This window comes from Octopus bimaculoides, chromosome 1 (genome assembly GCF_046866305.1).
Source record: "Octopus bimaculoides isolate indiv1 chromosome 1, ASM4686630v1, whole genome shotgun sequence".
Taxonomy (NCBI): Eukaryota; Metazoa; Mollusca; class Cephalopoda; order Octopoda; family Octopodidae; genus Octopus; species Octopus bimaculoides.
In genome coordinates this window covers 99,370,684-99,389,541 of record NC_142928.1, presented here as the reverse complement: position 1 = coordinate 99,389,541, position 18,858 = coordinate 99,370,684, and the positions used below count along the sequence as shown (strand labels likewise).

At 35.9% G+C, this 18,858-nt stretch overlaps 1 protein-coding gene across 10 annotated transcripts in view; it reads left to right on the top strand.

The window, feature by feature from the left end:
• Positions 1 to 18,858, top strand: part of LOC106876178 (DNA repair protein RAD50) — a 91,660-nt gene that overhangs the window by 14,346 nt on the left and 58,456 nt on the right. For 9 of the 10 annotated variants that reach the window (XM_014924609.3, XM_014924614.3, XM_014924612.3 and 6 more), the window contains 8 exons: positions 1,481 to 1,554; positions 2,917 to 3,022; positions 7,801 to 7,869; positions 10,208 to 10,297; positions 12,091 to 12,151; positions 13,004 to 13,081; positions 15,266 to 15,342; positions 18,131 to 18,232. In XM_014924609.3, the coding sequence (XP_014780095.2) occupies positions 1,481 to 1,554; positions 2,917 to 3,022; positions 7,801 to 7,869; positions 10,208 to 10,297; positions 12,091 to 12,151; positions 13,004 to 13,081; positions 15,266 to 15,342; positions 18,131 to 18,232 (657 nt within the window). Of the gene's footprint in view, positions 1 to 1,480; positions 1,555 to 2,916; positions 3,023 to 7,800; positions 7,870 to 10,207; positions 10,298 to 12,090; positions 12,152 to 13,003; positions 13,086 to 15,265; positions 15,343 to 18,130; positions 18,233 to 18,858 lie in introns of all 10 variants that reach the window. The other variant, XM_089354567.1, reaches the window with a different exon arrangement.

The following is an 18,858-nucleotide window of genomic DNA, read 5'->3' as shown; positions in this document are numbered from 1 at the left end:
ATTCGGCCTGTTTGAGGCAAATAAAATAATATAGCCTTGCTGAAGGCCTAATAACTGAAAGAAATATCAGCAAAATCTCTCTAATATTATATCCTGCTGCCTTGAAATAAGGAAGGACATACTAGATAGTGTTTCCTGGGTGCACTATTCCTGAGAAAAAAAAAATTAGATTGAATGGTCATCGTTGAAATGCTTTGGATCATAGGCTACCCAATCAATGCTGATCTTGGGCTAAGCAAGGACAACAAACATAGGTATATTGTTGAGCTATATACATTCCAAACATTGGCACATTGTTGAGCTATATACTCTTGTAAAAGGTTGATAGTTGCAATAGAGACATTAGTCTCTCTCTATCACTTTTCAACAAAATTATATATTAAGAGACAGTAGAACAATTAACAACATAATAAAATAAGTTTTATTTTTGATGATGCTTGGTTTTACAAATCCTGTGTCATTCAGCCTAGCAGCTGCTGGTTAACTTGTATTCGGCATGGGAAGGTTAAGAGCTTCATTGATGCATGCCAGAGGAGCAAGTAACTGTCAAGTCGAAGGTATCATGCTGAAGAGAGTTAGAAAACGAAAGTAACGCTTTAAGTACTGGTTTTACTATGCATGCGCACTCGAGGGGCAAGTCCCTTACGCATGTGTAGATTGTACTTCCTTAATGGCGGCCATAATTTCGCGCCACTACACTCTCTTTGCCTCTTCTATTGCTGTTTCAATAACTTCTATTTCTTTTAGCCAGCCAATTCTATCTTCTACTCATCTTAATTCCTTCAGCTACTATATCCACATTTGGTATGATATAAAGATTGCCTTTTCGTATTAGTATTGCTTTCATTGCTAATATTTTTTTTTCAATAATCTTATGGCTATTTGCAACCCAGTGACTGAAAAGCCACTATTATTCTATATGTCATTGGCAGTGAGATTTGGATGGTATGCAGGGCTGGATACCTACCATTGAAGAAGTGCAGTATGCCGAAATCACGATATGGCAGTTTCAACACCCATACCAGATGGTTCTCATCTGCTATGATATATGTCTGTGCTTTTAGAACCATGCTAAAAGGATCTCTCTCAAGAGAAATATCATAGTATTTAGTGCCCTAATCATACATTCATGTTTAGTAGAATATAAAGATTGCTTTTGGTATCAATACTGCTTCTGTTGTTAATATTTATATTTTACATATCTATCTATCTGTCCGTCCGTCCATCCCTCTCTTCACAACTACCCCTCGACATCACTTTTCCACCTCTTTAATCTTTTTTGTTTGCTGTTTTATAGCCTAGTGACGTTTTATTTTTTTCTCTTTCTGAAGAAGGATGCATTTGAAATGTTGAACTTACCTTCTTCATGGTATAAAGCATATTTCATTGTTTGAACTATGTATGACTTGTTAATGCAGAATATCACTAGTTTCCTCACATTTCAGCTTATCATATTTTTGTTTAATTTCTATCTCTTTAGATGATCACTTCTTTGGGTGTCTCAAAAGCAGTATTAGAAAATGTCATTTTCTGTCACCAAGAAGAGGCTAACTGGTACGTATAATTAAACACATTATCATCATCATTATCATCATTAAACTACTACCACTTTAAAATTTATTGTTTTCCGTGCTGGTAAATTTACACAGTTGCATATCTTAGTTATTACTATCATGTGCCATTTTGCTTGCTTGGGAGTCCCAGCTTTCTAAGGATTTAATATCAATTAAATTTCTTCTCTGTATCTTTGTTTGTTCATTTAGATTTTGTTTTGAAATACCTGTATTTCTCTCATTCTATTTTACCAAGGTTTATTTTGTAAACAACAAAAGATCTGATATTATACTGCTCTCAGTTTATCAGAACCTTTTCGTATCAAATGGAGAGACAACAGTGTTTTCCATAGATAAGGTTCTCTTTTGCTTTTAAGAGTAGCTTCTGAATTCCTCCATGCAACTAGATCATTTCATTGAGAAAGCAGATAAGCCAAAATAGAGAAGATTGTGGTTTAGAACATTCTTGTGTTCTAATGGTGGAGTCTTGCTCACTCATATCTGTGTAGTGTATGTCAAGACTCATAAAATCTCATAGGTAAGCAAACATTAAGTCATGAGACCTGTCCTGTTCAGTGTATATGGAAGAAAATGAAAAAGTGCGTACATGTTTCTTGTTCTTGTAAATATGATTATTAGAGATGTGTCTTTTTTGAGGCTCAAAATCAAATGCAAAGAGTAGAATACATTGAGTATGTGCTTTTGCAACAGTAGATACAAGAGACCATTTAAGATGCCTACCATATAAATCTATAGTTTTATCACTAAAATTTCTTCCTCTGTACAAAAGCAGATTATATGTAGTGTAAGAAGTGTTTGGTATTGTGTGGACATTAAAAGAGATTGTGTTAAAAAGGCTGGTGGTAGTAAATTGGTTGTGGTTTGGAACATTTCTTTTCCTGAACTTATTGTCATGAATCAGAACTTACTGGTTATGCACTGACATAAACTTCCAAAGAAGCTCAATTCTTTGTTAAAAAAAAAAAAGGTTATGAAGTTAAAGACATGCATACATTATCTTTATTGATATAATCTGGGTACATTTTATTTGGCATTGAAGTTAAGATATTAGATAATTGAACACAAACAAGAACTTTCTTATTCAGAGCATGAGCTATAAGATATATATCCCAAATAAGTTACAATGCTACTTCACATTCTTCTCACATACTTCTCAGCAGAGTGACCATCCAGTTATAAAACATATGCTTTAAAAGATCATACTCAATTATTTCTTTGTATTTTCACACAGCATCCTATTATAACTAACATGGAAAAATGAATGTAAAACAGTAAAACAGAATTATATTTTCAAAATGCAAGTTTAGTACATCTTTTGTGCTTTCTTTTTACCTTTTTATAGGCCTCTGAGTGAAGGAAAAGTTTTAAAGGAGAAATTTGATGCTATATTTGCTTCAACTCGCTATGTCAAAGCCTTAGAATCAATTCGTAAATATAAACAAGTACAAGTAAGAATGATTTTTATTGTTAACTATCAGCTTTATTAATTAAAATAAACTACCTTCAATATTCTGAAAGTCTCATCGGGATTAGTGAGGAGGATTTGTATGACATTAACTCTTTCGTTACTGTATTTCTAACCAAAATGCACCTCTTACATATTTCAGTTAAATTCTAAAATAATCAAGAATTAAGACAAGTTTCATAAACAACTCTAATTTTTACATTATTTACATTTGACAGATATTTGTCCTCATCTTGTTTGTTGTTAACACAACATTTTGGCTGATATTATTATTATTATTCAGGTCATATGGCCTAGTGGTTAAGAGCGCAAGCTACTAACCCCAAGATTCCGAGTTCAATTCCAATAGTGACCTGAATAATAATAATAACATCGAAAAATACCTTAGGAACGAGAACCCAGGTTCGAAATTTCCCCCAAAACACCAGATGAAGGCTGGAGGGTATATCAGCCAAAACGTGTTAACAACAAACAAGATGAGGACAAATATCTGTCAAATGTACATAATTCCTCATCTCTTAAATATAGAACTGTAATTCTAATTTTTTACATTTATCAACACAATGTAATTTTTGGCTCCTGTGCTAGTGGCACATAAAAAGCACCAACCGAACGTGGCCAATGCCAGTACCCCCACACTGGCTCCCATACTGGTGGCATGTAAAAAGCACCATCTGAATGTGGTCGATGCCAGGTCTGCCTGACTGGTTCCTGTGCCGGTGGAACATAAAAAGTACCAACTGATTGTGGCCAATGCCAGTACCCGCTGACTGGCTCTTATGTTGGTGGCACATAAAAAGCACCATCCGAATGTGATCGATGCCAGGCCCGTCTGACTGGCTCCTGTGCCAGTGGCATGTAAAAAGCACCCACTACACTTTTGGGGTAGTTGGCATTAGGAAGGGCATCCAGTTGTAGAAACATTGCCAGATCAGATTGGAGCCTGGTGCAGCTGCTGGCTCTCCAGATTTCTGTCAAACTGTCCAACCCATGCCAGCATGGAAAACAGATGTTAAACAATCATGATAAAATTTAAATTGTCTTCAAGCATCAGCATAGAAAATGAGTTATTGGATAATAATTGATTGAGTATACAACAAAATTTTTTATATAAAAAATTTGGGCAAATTACTGGATTATCTATCAGCTGAAATTAATGGACATAATATAGGTGTATAGTAAAGGTAAAACAACAAAATATTGAAATTTATTTTTGAAGGAAACTAGAAAATAAAATAACATCAATTAAATGAAATAAACTCACATATATGCATATAATGATTCACAATACAAATTAATCAAAATTTGTCCTGCATCTTATGAGTAGATAAAAAATAAAAATGAGGTAAATTTATTTTAAATATTTATAAATCAAATTTACATCCATATATATATATATATATATATATATATATATAAACTATAGATAAAGTTATTAATGAGGGATTATCAACTGGAACAAATACGTTATAAGTTCTCTGTTACTACACCAGGCTATCGATATTGTTTAAATTAGTAAAGAACTCTGTGTATTCTTATGACAGGGACCGAAGTTATAATTCATTACCATTCTATATTGTAAATCCATGGTTGTGTTCCAGTTATACTGGTTTTTACCCAGATTAATATACAGGACAAGGCATTAATAACTGTCATTACATATTTTCCTTTATAGCAGTAAATTTGACTTACAGCTGTTTTCAGTAGTCTTTATAGGTATTGTTATTGATTTGGCCCATTGATTGGTTGAGAAAATTTGAATCACCTAGAAAATTAATGCTATTTTCATCAGTCATTTCTGAAAGAAATGGTATAGGTATGGGGAGGGAATTGAATAGCGGCAATAAGCATAAGGTAAATGGAAGAGAGATAGAGGAAGAGGGAGGGAAGTGATGATTTAGAAAAGAAGGACTAAGGGGAAGAGGGGAAGAAATAAAAAGAAGAGGAGGCATTCAATAGAAAAAGGAAGAGGATGGTCAAAATTAATGCTTGTAATTGTGTCATCACACACAAAAGCATTTGCATTGTCTTCAGGTTAAATACTATCCAGATATTGTATTGAAATTTGATATGTGGCTAGCCAACTTAGTGGGCTTTACTTTTATTGATGTACTGAAAAGATAGGTGGTTTACATAATGTCTTTTGAAAACACCATTGCATAACCCAGTGTAATTTTTATTTTCAGTTAGGTTATGTTGAAGTGTTGCTGTGACTTCTACCTCATATATGTCAGAGTTTATCATATATGCCTGGTCAATAGAGCAAGCTTCAAGTTCTTGACAGTTACAATTGGGAGTGGGCTCTTGGTGATGCTTACAACAATAATGTTCTTCATATTGGGGCAGCATAATTTGTGTGTCTTAAAAATCTTCCTGTATTTGTGGTTTGTTGGGAAATGCTTATCTAAAAGACAGGAATTTCTTGTCTACATTAGTTTTAACATTAAAGGAAAACGGGGAGTGAACCATATTATTTTTCCAGGTCTATTTTTATGATTCATATTTTTACTTGGAAGGTTGTAATATATGTTATCTTTGAAACTGCTGTTAGCTAAGATATTGTTATAGTAGGAGGCTGCCTTATTAAATATTTCTTTAGAAGAAGAGTGATTGGATATCCTACTACTAATGTTAGCTATCAGGTTTTTAAACACTACAGTAGGGTGACAGGACTGTATACGTGGGAGAGTTTCTTGTTTGGCTTATGATATGGTTTATAAGAGCAGGAGTTTAGATCTAAGGAAACATCTAAAAAATCAACTTTTGACAGATTAGTATTTACAGTGATTTTGAGGCCTATTTGTCTAAAGGTATTAAGAGCAATGTGAGATGATATGTTTTGCATTTTGTTCAAGAACACAATGCAATCACCTTGTTTGGAATTATTGAACCCACAATTTCGCAATCATGAATGCAACACCCAACCCACTAGGCCATATCATCATCATCATCATCATCGTATAACGTTCGTTTTCCATGCTAGCATGGGTTGGACGATTTGACTGAGGACTGGTGAAACCGGATGGCAACACCAGGCTCCAATCTAATTTGGCAGAGTTTCTACAGCTGGATGCCCTTCCTAACGCCAACCACTCAGAGAGTGTAGTGGGTGCTTTTACGTGTCACCCGCACGAAAACGGCCACGCTCGAAATGGTGTCTTTTATGTGCCACCTGCACAAGCCAGTCCAGGGGCACTGGCAACGATCTCACTCGAAAATCCTACGGGAGCCAGTCAGGCGGTACTGGCAACGGCCACGCTCAAAATGGTGCATCTCATGTGCCACCCGCACAAGAGCCAGTCCAGGGGCACTGGCAACGATCTTACTTGGCTTGCCGGGTCTTCTCACGCACAGCACATTTCCAAAGGTCTCGGTCAGTAGTCATCGCCTCCGTGAGGCCCAATGTACGAAGGTCTTGCCTCACCACCTCAGCCCAGGTCTTCCTGGGCCTACCTCTTCCACGGGTTCCCTCAACTGTTAGGGTGTGGCACTTTTTCACGCCATATGCCCATATATATAATTAAAATTAGCACAAATCATAAAGACACACTGGGCATCTAACCTGTTTAGAATAGGAGTCAAAGCCCCAATAAACCACTAATAACACTGAAAATATGACAGAAAATCAGAATGCCAGCAGATTTTAACGTGACGTGTTTTGAATTTTTTCTCTCAGTAAGTCGTACTGATGAGAGTTAAGGCCAGACAGACATAACTTGAAATCATGGTACATGAATATCCGAGTGGCATTATCTACAATGGTATGTTTTAATTCTTTAACTGTTCGCTGCTTAATGTTGTTTTCTGTCATATTTTCAGTGTTATTGGTAGTTTATTGGGGCTTTCTAAACAGGTTAGATGCCCAGTGTGTCCTTATGCTTAGTGCTAATTTTAATTTTATAGTTATTTGATACCTGTAACCACCTGTATTATTGCTGTTATTATTATCAATCTCTTATGTTCACTGGAGATAATATTAACAATAATAATATCTTTATGGATGTTCACATCTGAATATTCACTCCTTTTATATATGTGTGTATATATATATATATATATATATATACACACACACAAATAGTGTGTGTTTGTATATAGTTATATCTTTCATTAACATCAGTGAAAAACTGATGCTTTTTGAATGAAATGCACTAAGATAGACACTTTCTAGTCATTCTCTCCGAAGAAACACACTGAACCAGTGATTAATCATCCAAACATTATTTTCTCTTAAATCCTATTGGCAGCGAGTTAATCCTTTCAAGTCTCTATTATTTGGCAGCAATATCTAATGGTTAATATATATATGGACTGCACTAATTATAAATGATTAGTTAATCTACTCTGTACACCATTGCTTACAACACTAAAGAACAGCTACTACCTGACTATTTTAATTGTAAATATCATCCTAAATATATGAGCCTTTGACAGTCCATTGCTGATAATTGCAAAGAATAATCTGAACTATATGCAATGCATTGTAAGAGAGTTGCTAACAGGAAAGACATCTGGCTATAAATCACTGTTTTAAAAAAAGAACCATGATGAGTATGATTAGAAAACAACCATTAGTGCCTGTTGGACTGCTTTAAAAGGTAAAAATAGTCTGAAAACATTTGCTGTTGTATTGAGTCAAGAATGATTAAAAGACAATGATCTGTATTGTTTCAATGATCTCGCTGCTGATCACATTCTGAACACCTGCTTTTACTGACTTATAAAATAAATTGTGATAAATCTCATGTTTAATTCTCTCAGGATGCTTCCATAAAAGAAAAGAAAACAGAACTAAAGTATCTGAAAGAACACAAAGAAAAAGTCACAAAAGTAAGTTTAAAACTTCCTCTTTGTTTATTATTATTATTATGCTTTTAGTAGGTGTTGTATCTTTTGCTTAAAGGTTTATATTTCATTTCTTCATTCAAAGTTGATCATTTACGAGTTGGAGTTTCTTGTTATGTGAAATTCTTCAGGTGATAAAAGGAATAATCTTTTTGTTAGCAGATTGATTGTACATAGTGAGAAACACTGTAAATCATCAGCTTTGAACAATTAAATAAACTTCACTGCATATATGAGTACTCTTGTTTGTACATCTAAATGTGTTTTTTTTTTGTGTGTATATTGTGTGTTTTTGCATGTCCATTAATGGTAATTAGTGGCAAAAATGTATTCAAAACTGGTTGTATAGTGTAAATTATTTCATTTAGTTAGCTGAAACAATATGGCTGAAATGTCGAGTTTCCACAAACAAAGCTGTATCTATTTTGAATGTAGAAACAAATGTAGCAGTATTTGTTGAAAAGTTTCGGCCAGTTTGGTTTTGGCTGACTGAAATAAATTACATTCATTCCTCTCCCTATTCTTCTATCTTGCAAGTTACTCGGCAACCTTACTAGTGCGGGTGACACAAAAAAAAGCACCTTATTGATATTAAGAAGGGCATCCTGTTGTAGAACCATGCCGAAGCTGACATTGGAGCCTAAAGTGGCCTCACAACTCACTGGATCCTGTCAAACTGTCCACCCATGCAAGCATGGAAAGTGAATGTTAAATTATGATGATGATTATACTTATATTTGATTTAATCAAGTTTTAGCTTCTTCTGTATTTGCAAATATTCTTGTTCCTTATACAAGTTTTATCATTGTCATCATTACCATCACTGCTGCTATTTATATTGCTTGTACATCTGCTTTTCCATGCTGGCATGGGTTGTATTCTTTGTTATATTTGGAATAACATCTCATAGGTGTGTGTAACCTTTTGTTTGTGTCAGTATTTATGTTTATGAAAAACTGATATTGTGTCAAAAATGATTTGGCAAAAATAGTTTGATAAGCACCAAACTAAAATAAGTATTTTATGATCAGCTAAATCCAAAAGGTGGATTCACCTTATGGCTACAGGTCAGTAACTGAAAGTGTTAACATTTCTGAATACAAGGGTATCATCATTATCAACATTTAATGTCTTGTTTTCTATGCCGACATGGGTTGGACAGCTTGAAAGGAACTAGCAAGGCCAGGGGCTACTCCTGGTTTCATAGTCTGTTTTGGTTTGGTTTCTACAGCTGGATACCATTCCTAATGCCAACAACTCTACAGAGTGCACTGGGTGCTTTTTATGTGGCACCATCACCAGTGCTTTTTACATGGCACCAGCACCCACACCAATGCTTTTTATGTGACACCTTGCTTTTAGGATCTCAATTCTGATGTGCTAAGCAAACCTTCTTGAATACAACAATGTTCCACACATCTTGGTTCTCTGTCATCTCCATTGTAAGGATCAGCATTTTGAGATTAGCCTTCATTACTTCATTTCATCTCTTGCTGGGTCTCCCTCTTTCACAACTTCCCTCCACTTTAAGTGAATGGTACTCATTTATGCAATTGTTCTCATCCATCCACATCACATGACCAAACCAACAGTCTCCTCTCTTTCACACTGCATATAATTCCTTTTATGCCCAACTACTCTTTTAATACACCAGTGCTGACACAATAGAGCATACCAGCTTCATTTCTCCCCAGCCTTCACATGCCCTCTGTATTCAGGGCCCCACGTCTCGCTACCATGCAGCATTACAGTTTGTACACATGCATCATACAGTCTTACCTTCACTCAGGTAATTGGTTCTTGATTATTTTAAATCATTTAGTAACCTTTGATACTGCTGTCTATTGGTACTAACAGTTGTTTCTTAGCCTTGAAGATAAAGATCCTTAAAAAAAAAAATTCATGTATTATCTTAGCTTTTCCCTCATGAATGCTGGTGCCACGCAGAAAACACCCAGTCCACTCTGCAAAGTGGTTGGTGTAGAAGCAATCCCAAAATAGACAGTGGAGCTTGGTGCAGGCTTCTAGCTTACCAGCTCCTGTATACCATCCAACTCATGCCAGCACAGAAGGCCGATGTTATATGATGATGATGAACTTTACTAGTCCTACCTGGGTCCCCAATCTTCCCACAACAACCACAATAAGCTGCAGAGTATAGAAAACAGTGCATTAAGTGTAATATGGTGTACACAAGTGGAATTCTGTATGCAATAGGGATGATGGTGGTTTCCAAAAGCTAAAGAATCGTCTGAAAATATTCTTCTGTTTAGTTAAATTTATTAATTAATTACCTTTTTAAGTTTGTTTTTTTTTCTTTTAGTTCGAAAATGACAAATCAGAACTGGAAGGTAGGTATGCAGCTTCCAAGGATTTAGTGAAGAAAATGATGGAAGAGCTAGAACCAATTAAAGTAAGTGTTTTATTTATTTATTTATTTTAATTATTTTACATTTTCTGATTAGAAGTTTCAGGCTAAGAAATTTGTTTTGCAATTAAGTGGTTTTTCAGTTCAATCCTATTGTATGATATTTTAAGAAAGTGCCTTTACCATTTATTTGGATTTACTCGAGCCATGTGAGTAAATATTGGTTGATAGAAACTGTAGGGAAGCCCATTGGATGGATCATATCTGATTTTGGTGATATACTTAGCCCCTTAGCATTTGGCTTACTCTGTCAAATTTAATGCTTATTTATTCACATTGTTTTGAATTAATCATTCATTATCTTTGAGATTTTGATAGCGTAATTGTATATTTTTAGAATGACATTGTAGAGTAGTTGTGATAGGTTGGATCTGGTCAGTTTGACCATAAAACATGGTAGAATATTTGGGCCAGATATGGCCGGTTTAAATGCTAAAGGGTTAAACCATTGTCTAATTTAACTCCTGTACGATGCCCTTTGATGCCTATAACTATGTTCACTCTCTGCAAGCATTAGGACCAGGTTTCTAGTCTAAGAATGACCCATGAGTTGGGCTTTCTTTCTCTCTTTCTTTTTACTGTTTCGGATGATCTTCAAAAAACGTTTTTGACTCTGTCCTTCCTTCTTAAACTACCATAGTTTCTCAAGCACAAAGTCATCTTAAGTGTAATACAATCTTCAGTTATTGTACTTAAATATCTGCAATATATTTTATCCTATTACCTTCTTTATGCGAGTATAACTTATCACCCTGTAATTTTGACCCTGATGTTTTGTACTGAATTTCTCACATTGTAACATGTAAATATAGTAAACCATACAAATATATCCATGTATTTTTGAACTTTTGACAATGGAAGTTAATGGCCATATGCATTTGCCTTGTTGGATTCCAGCTGTAGGGATTCACTATGTATTACAGTGGAACCTTGGTTTGTGAACACCTCTCATCACAAACAAATCAGTTTATGAACAATTTATCAAACATAAAATGTCTTGGGTGATAAATGGTGTCTTGAGTAACGAACACACAAGCCAGCAGCAACAGTTGACAATGCACTGGGAATATCAGTGGGAGAGTGTGAGTTACTGTCTAGCTTTCTCTCAATGTACATCATTGCTTGAATTTGCTGTGATTTCTCTTGAGTTTCCTATGGGAAAAATAGTTTTAGTTTACCAATATTTTGGATGGTGAACAACCTTCAGGAATGAACTAAATTTGTAAACAAGGTTCCACTGTATTTGGGCAGCACATTTAATTCTATATCTTTTAGATTTTTCATCTTAATTATCGGTGCAGATGTGGCTGTGTGGTAAGAAGCTTACTGTCCAAGCATGTGGTTTTGGGTTCTGTCTCACTGCATGATACCTTGGACGAGTGTCTTCTACTATGGCTCCAGGCAGGCTGTGAGTGGATTTGGTAGATGAAAACTGAAAGAATACATTCTTGTGTGTATGCTTATATATATGCATAAATGTGTGTGTGCATGTATATGTATTAATGTCTACTTGCTCTGTCCTTCATTTCCAATTTTCTGTGAAAACATGTCTGATCATGTGGAAATATTACCTTACTTGGAAACAGGTGAGGGTTGGCAACAAGAAAAAAATCCACCTGACCTGTGCAAGCATGGAAAAGTAGATGTTGAGATGACAATGTGTATTAGATTGCTTGAGAAAGTTACACGAGATAGATCTCAGTTTTATCACATAGGTGATTTATCTATGAGATATTGATCCTCTCTATAGGTTACTTATAAAATTTGTATATTTTCAGGAGAAAATCCATGGCATCAATGTACGTTCTGAAGAAATGTACAAACTAAGGAATGATATTGGTAGGTTTTCATATATATTTGAGAATTTGGTCTTATGTTCTCATATTTCATGTGCAATTATTACTCATCTGATTTGGTAAATTCATAAGTGTTATCAAGCTACCGTTGTCCAAGTATACTTAGAGATTGGCTTATAAGTTAAAAATTTACTTTCAAAATTTTTTTATTACACCTTCTTTCCCCCCTTTAAGATGATGAATGTAATTTATACTTATCTATAATTTTTCCTTTTACATATTATTTTTACTTTATTATCATCACCATTATTTTAATGTCCACTCTCTTCTTGCATGGGTCAGGCAGAATTTATTGAGGCTGACAGAAACTGATCAAAGCCTGTTATATATATGTGTGTGTGCTTGTTTTGATGCTCACATGTAAGTGAGCATCACTATCATACAATAATGTTTGTTTCCAGTCTTCTTTGAAAAACATATCTGGCCATAGGAAATATTATGTTGTTTGGCAACAGGAAGGACATCTGGCTGTAGAAAATCTGCCTCCACAAATTTTGTCTGGCCCATGCAAGCCTGGAAAAGTGGATGTTAAATGATGGTTATTTGAGCATCAGACAAATACTGCGTAATTGTCCTTGCTCTATGCATTCTGGGTTCAAATCCTACTGAGATTCATAAAGTTTGGGACTACATTGTTAAATGTATCCCTCTTTTTCTGTAAGCTGGTGGGGTGGATGTGATTTGAGAGAGATTTGGTTGCTAATTCTAGTAAGTTACACAGTTACATAAAAGTTTATTGTTTTTAGTATTTTTGTAAAATAATATTCCAAGTTGTTCAAGATGCAGGAAAAAGAAGAAAAAAAGACTTGATTTTTATTTCTGGCTCCATTTTTAGAGGTTGTCCAAACTGAAAGAAAGCACTTACAGATATCTGTTGAGGAATTAAGAAAAAATATTGAAACTGAATTTGAAGGTAAGTTCATAATATTTCCAGGTCAGTTCAAATCAAGCAACCTTGTACTCATGGCTGTTCCAGTCATGACTATTTTATCATAATTTCAGGCATTGTGTATCTAGAACTATATTGTCCAATGTGCTCTTTCTGTTAAAGATGGTGTGGTGTCATTTGAGGGATATTCCTTATTTGACTTCTAGTAGGGTGGAAGATCATGTAGAAACTTCTTCATTGGCTTGACTTGGTTTAGTTGTTATACATGTTGTAATGTTTATCCAACTACAGAAACTGTGATAGCTACAGATACAATTTTGGGCACCTGTGTCAGTGGAGCGCTAACAGCACCATCCGAGCATGATCATTGCCAGAGTAGCTGTCTGGTTCCCGTGCCGGTGGCACCATTTGAGCATGATCGTTACCAGCGTTGCCTTACTGACACGAAAAAAACATTCGAACGAGGTCGTTGCCAGTGCCGCTGGACTGGCTCCTGTGCAGGTGGCACGTAAAAATCACCATTTGAGCATGGCCGTTGCCAGTACTGCCTGACTGGCACGTAAAATCACCCACTACATTCTCGGAGTGGTTGGCGTTAGGAAGGGCATTCAGCTATAGAAACTCTGCCAGATCAGATCGGAGCCTGGTGCAGCCATCTGGTTTGCCAGTCTTCAGTCAGATCGTCCAACCCATACTAGCATGGAAAGCAGACGTTAAATGATGATGATGACGATGATAGGTGCATTTTGTGATGGTTTGAGGTGTCTCTTCTAATGTGAAGGAACATACATTAACAATGAGTTCTCAACATTTCTTTAAAATCTTCATGCAATATCAATGAAATAAATAGATCTTATTTTTAATAGTAATGTATGTAGCATAAATGTTATTAAGCCTTAGCATTTAAACCAGCTATATCCAACCCAAATATTCCACCATTTTCATGTTGAAAGTGGCCACATCTGGCCTCTCATATCAACCCTACAATATCATTCTAAAGATAAACAGTCACATCATAGAAGTCTCAATTTTATGAGATAATACATGATTAATTCAAAACAATGGGATTAAATAAGCATTATGTTTGACAGAGTAATGTGAATGCTAAAAGGTTAATATCTGATTTTGTGGCAGTGGTGATTGATTTTATCATAAGCCCAACACCTCTTATTGTGACTCTAATAGATTTTAATGCAATGCATGGATCTTATTCTGACAGTAGAGTTTTAAGGAGCTTTGATTACTATTTCTAGTAGTCAGGGCAGCCATGTTGAGGATTCCTTATTCATTCACTATAAGCTTGCTTCTTGTAAAATGAGTAGTTGCCAATATAACTATGAAATGTGCTCATCTTACTATGACTCATCTTACACAGCTGACAAACATGCTTTACTTAGTTTTCTTGATTGAATGAGTAACAGGAGCAATGATGACCAGTGGCTGCTTCATGCTCTTGCATGATGAGGCTGGGGTCATCCCAGGTTAGTGGTTCTAGAGACATCATCATGCTTAAAGCCGACCAGATCCACCAGTGCTCTCCATCGCTGGTGGTTCTGTGTCAGCTCCTCTGCATTGACAAGGTGATGTGAAGCCTCTGGAGATCTTCCCCATTCGTGTCCACCCATCTGGTGCAGGGCTAACCATGAGGCCTCTTCCAGTCGCAGCTGCTGAGTTGAATGAGAGTAAAGCCCTGTTAGGATGGATGATCTAGCAGGAGATAGAGGACATGTCCATACCAGTGCATGCAACAGATCGCTATGAGGTGGGAGGCTTTGAACTGATACATGTGCACATCTAGTTCTTTATTGAAAACATGATGGTACCATCTAATGTTCTCGATGGTTCTTAGGGCTCTGCTATCGAAGCCCTTGAGTCTCTTTGCCCAGGTCTTTGTGAGGGGCCATGTTTCTGCTCCATAGAGGAGAATGTAGAGAGCTGATGCATTGTAGATGTGGAGCCTCATCTTTTGTTAACTTACTTTAACAGTCTATTTCTCTCTCATTTAAAAACAAATAGATATGAAATAGTTGATAAATAGATAAATTAATATTAATTATAATTATTTACTTTAATTAGGTAAACAATCAGATGCATATGTAAGTTTTGTTAACCAGTCAGCTATAAAGTGAGAGTGGAACTTGTTTTCTATTAAGTATGAGAAATCAATCTTCAGCCCTTAGCATTATAAATTTGTTTCTGTTCTTACAGGAAGCACTGCTGAGTTGCAGACAATGATAAATAAATTTGAAGACAACTTGCAAGAAAAAGAAGACTCTCTTTCAGAGGTAATCATTGCTATTGCTTCTCAGCTAGTATTCATTATTTCTGTGGCAGGATTTAAACTTGGAACCAAGAAGGGTGGTGCATCACACTATAGAGTCCTTTCTTCTATAGGCACATGGTTGAAATTTTGTGGGATGGGGCTGGTTGATTGCATCAATCCCAGTGCTCAACTGGTACTTACTTTATTACCTCCAAAAGGATGAAAGGCAAAATCAACCCCCGGTAGAATTTGAATTCAGTATGTAAAGATTGCTGAAATACTGCTAAGCATTTTGTCTGGCGTACTAACAATTCTGCCAGCTCACCATCTTATTATATAACATAGACTATACAATTTGATCTGAAAGCAGGTGTTTTTGGTTACATTACGGCTGTTAAGAAATAACCAAGTTAAATCACAATTGTTGGTCAAACAAACATTCTCTCTGCATATATTTACTGATATATATAATTAATTCATTTTCTGCATAGTGTATAAGTATCTAATTACTCTTTTATTGATTGGACTACAATCATACTCAGATACTACATTCAAGTGTTTAGTCACTCATATTGACCCCAAAGTTGCAAGACATAAAAGGACACATAATCAACACTGGTTTTTAGATCTGTAGACATAAAAACATATACATCATGTGTAAGGACTTTCGAGTGAGATCGTTGCTAGTGCCCCTGGACTGGCTCTTGTGCGGGTGGCACATAAAATACACCATTTTGAGCGTGGCCGTTGCCAGTACCGCCTGACTGGCCTTCGTGTCGGTGGCACGTAAAAACACCCACTACACTCTCGGAGTGGTTGGCGTTAGGAAGGGCATCCAGCTGTAGAAACTCTGCCAAATCAGATTGGAGCCTGGTGTAGCCATCTGGTTTCACCAGTCCTCAGTCAAATCGTCCAACCCATGCTAGCATGGAAAGCGGACATTAAACGATGATCATCATCATCATCATGTAAAGACAGAGAAACAAGCATATACACACGTATGATGAGCTTCTTTCATTTTCTGTCTACCAAATCCATTTACAAGGTTATGGTAGAAGACACTTGCCTAAGGTGTCACGCAGTGGGACTGAACCAAAAACCACGTAGTTGGGAAGCAAACTATAACCACAATGACACACATATACAATGAGTTTTGCTGTTTGTGACTATCAAATTCCACTTGCATTGTGTTGGTCAACCTAAGGTTAGAGTAGAAGACATTTTCCCAAATTGCCACCTCTTAAGTCTTACATAGAGGATACTGAATATTTATTCATATGGTCTGATGGAAGTGTATATAATGACTTTACTAAAGTTAATGAGTCCCAAATAAGTTGAAATAGTGATATTTTGAAAGCATAGACAACCAAGTAATTGTGTCCCAGACAACCAGGTGAGAAATAAGTGCTTCATATCTTCTCAGTGGCAATTATGTACTGCTCAGATTCTTAAATCCATCTCATTCTAAAAAGGTTTCATACAGTAGCAACTCTCTAGTGATGATGGAACATTTGTTGGTTTACAGTTTAATTCCTTTTGTGGCTCAAGCTACATGCAATAGGCAATAGACCCTATACAGAGGAAGCTTTGTCTCTCATTCACTTAATGATTCAGAAACTTGGAACAAGCACCAGCCTCATAGATCTTTGAGATTCCTAATACTTATCAGACCAGTACACACTGTTTATTGGGGGGCAGTGTTGAGTTCCAAACTTATTTTACAATAAGTTTTTCTTGTACGAAATTTTAACTCTTTATATTTTACAATGTTTAGTTTCCCCACTTTTTGATTCTAAGCTCAAATCCTGCTAGGGCTGAACATAGATTTCATCACTCAGGACTGATATAGATAGTAGCATCAATAATATACTGGTCCTTATATTCAGTTAACTATAACTTTTTTTTTTTAAATTGACCATGTGTCTATGTAAGAAATCATTGTTGTTGTGGAGAATAACTTGCATTGTATTGCATTTATAATTAAGATGTTTAATTCTTAGCAGTCAAGTCCAGGAGATATAAGAGTGCTGGAATAAATCATCATTATCATCATCATTTTAATCATTGTTTAACCCTTTGAAATTTACATTATTCTGTCAAAAGTAATGCTTGTTTATTCACATTATTTTGAATTAATCATACGTTATTTTCCAGCTTTGATGAGGTAACCGTTCATTTTTAGAATGATATTGTAAGGTTGGTTTGAAAAGCCAGATCTGGTCAGTTTGAACATAAAACAGGTAGACTATTTTGACTTGATGTGACCTATTTAAATGCTAAAGGGTTAATGTCTATATTGCATACTGGCATGAGTTGGCCAGTTTGACAGGGTCTGATGGGCCCAAATACTGCATCATGCTTCAATGTCTGCTTCGGTATGGTTTCTACAGCTGGATGCACTTCCTAACACCCTCTACTTTACAGCATGTACCAGGTGCTTTTTTTGTGCCACCAGCACCAGTGAGGTTGCAAAACTATGAACACCAGGCTGGGAATAGAATGTGCAACTTCATGCCAAGAGATAGAGAAGGGTCCCTTCTTTTATGTTATGAATTCAAATCCTGCCCTGGCTACCTTTGCCTTTCATCCCTCCTGGGCCAAATAAATTAGTTCCAAGCATGCACTTTCGTCATTTCCCACTTTTACAAATTTCTAACTTTGTGTCAGTGTATGAAATCATAATAGTGGTGAGCACTATACAGGAAAGGTAAGCGCCATGTGAATTGTGTTTGAGTCCTTGCACTTTTTTCACTTTGTTAATGTTATTAGGAATGATAAAAACTTATTTTTAAAATGTTCATATTTTTCAGTTTAATAAGAAACTCGACAAACTTGCAAATGAGAATGAAGGTTATGAACAAGAAAAATCCATTTTGTTGGTGGAGGTTGGCAAACTGGACCAAGAAGCTGCAGTAAGTTTTAAGGCAGACATTATCAATATTATTTCCTCTTTATAGGGCGGTGAACTGGCATACCAGGCAAAATGCTTAACAGTATTTCATCCATATTCATGTTCTGAGTTCAAATTCTGCTGAGGTCAACTTTGCCTTTCATCCTTTTGGGATTGATAAAATAAGTACCAGTTGAGCACTGGGGTCGATGTAATCAATATAACCCTTCCCCCGAAATTGTTGGCCTTGTGCCAAAATTCGAAACTAATATTATTTCCTCTTCATGCAATGTCCCACCCAAGTTCTTATAGTGTTTGTATTAGCTGCTCATGTCTTATGAGTCATTAAAATAGGGACCTTTTTTCGTTTGTGGTGAGTGATTTGATGGGAATTTGGCTGTTATATATAGCAAGTTGAACGACCATGTAGCAGCTTCCTTTTGGTTTGTATGTGCTTTATATGTAGTGAACTGGAGCAACATAAAATAAAGTGTCTTGCTCAAGAACACAATACTCAGCCTAGTCTGGGAATCAAACTCACTACCTCAAATACTACAAAGAAAATGCTTTGTAGTATTTGTCCTGGCTCTTTACAATCTGCATTGAAATCCTGTCGCAGTCAATTTTGCTTTACCTCCCTACACCTAG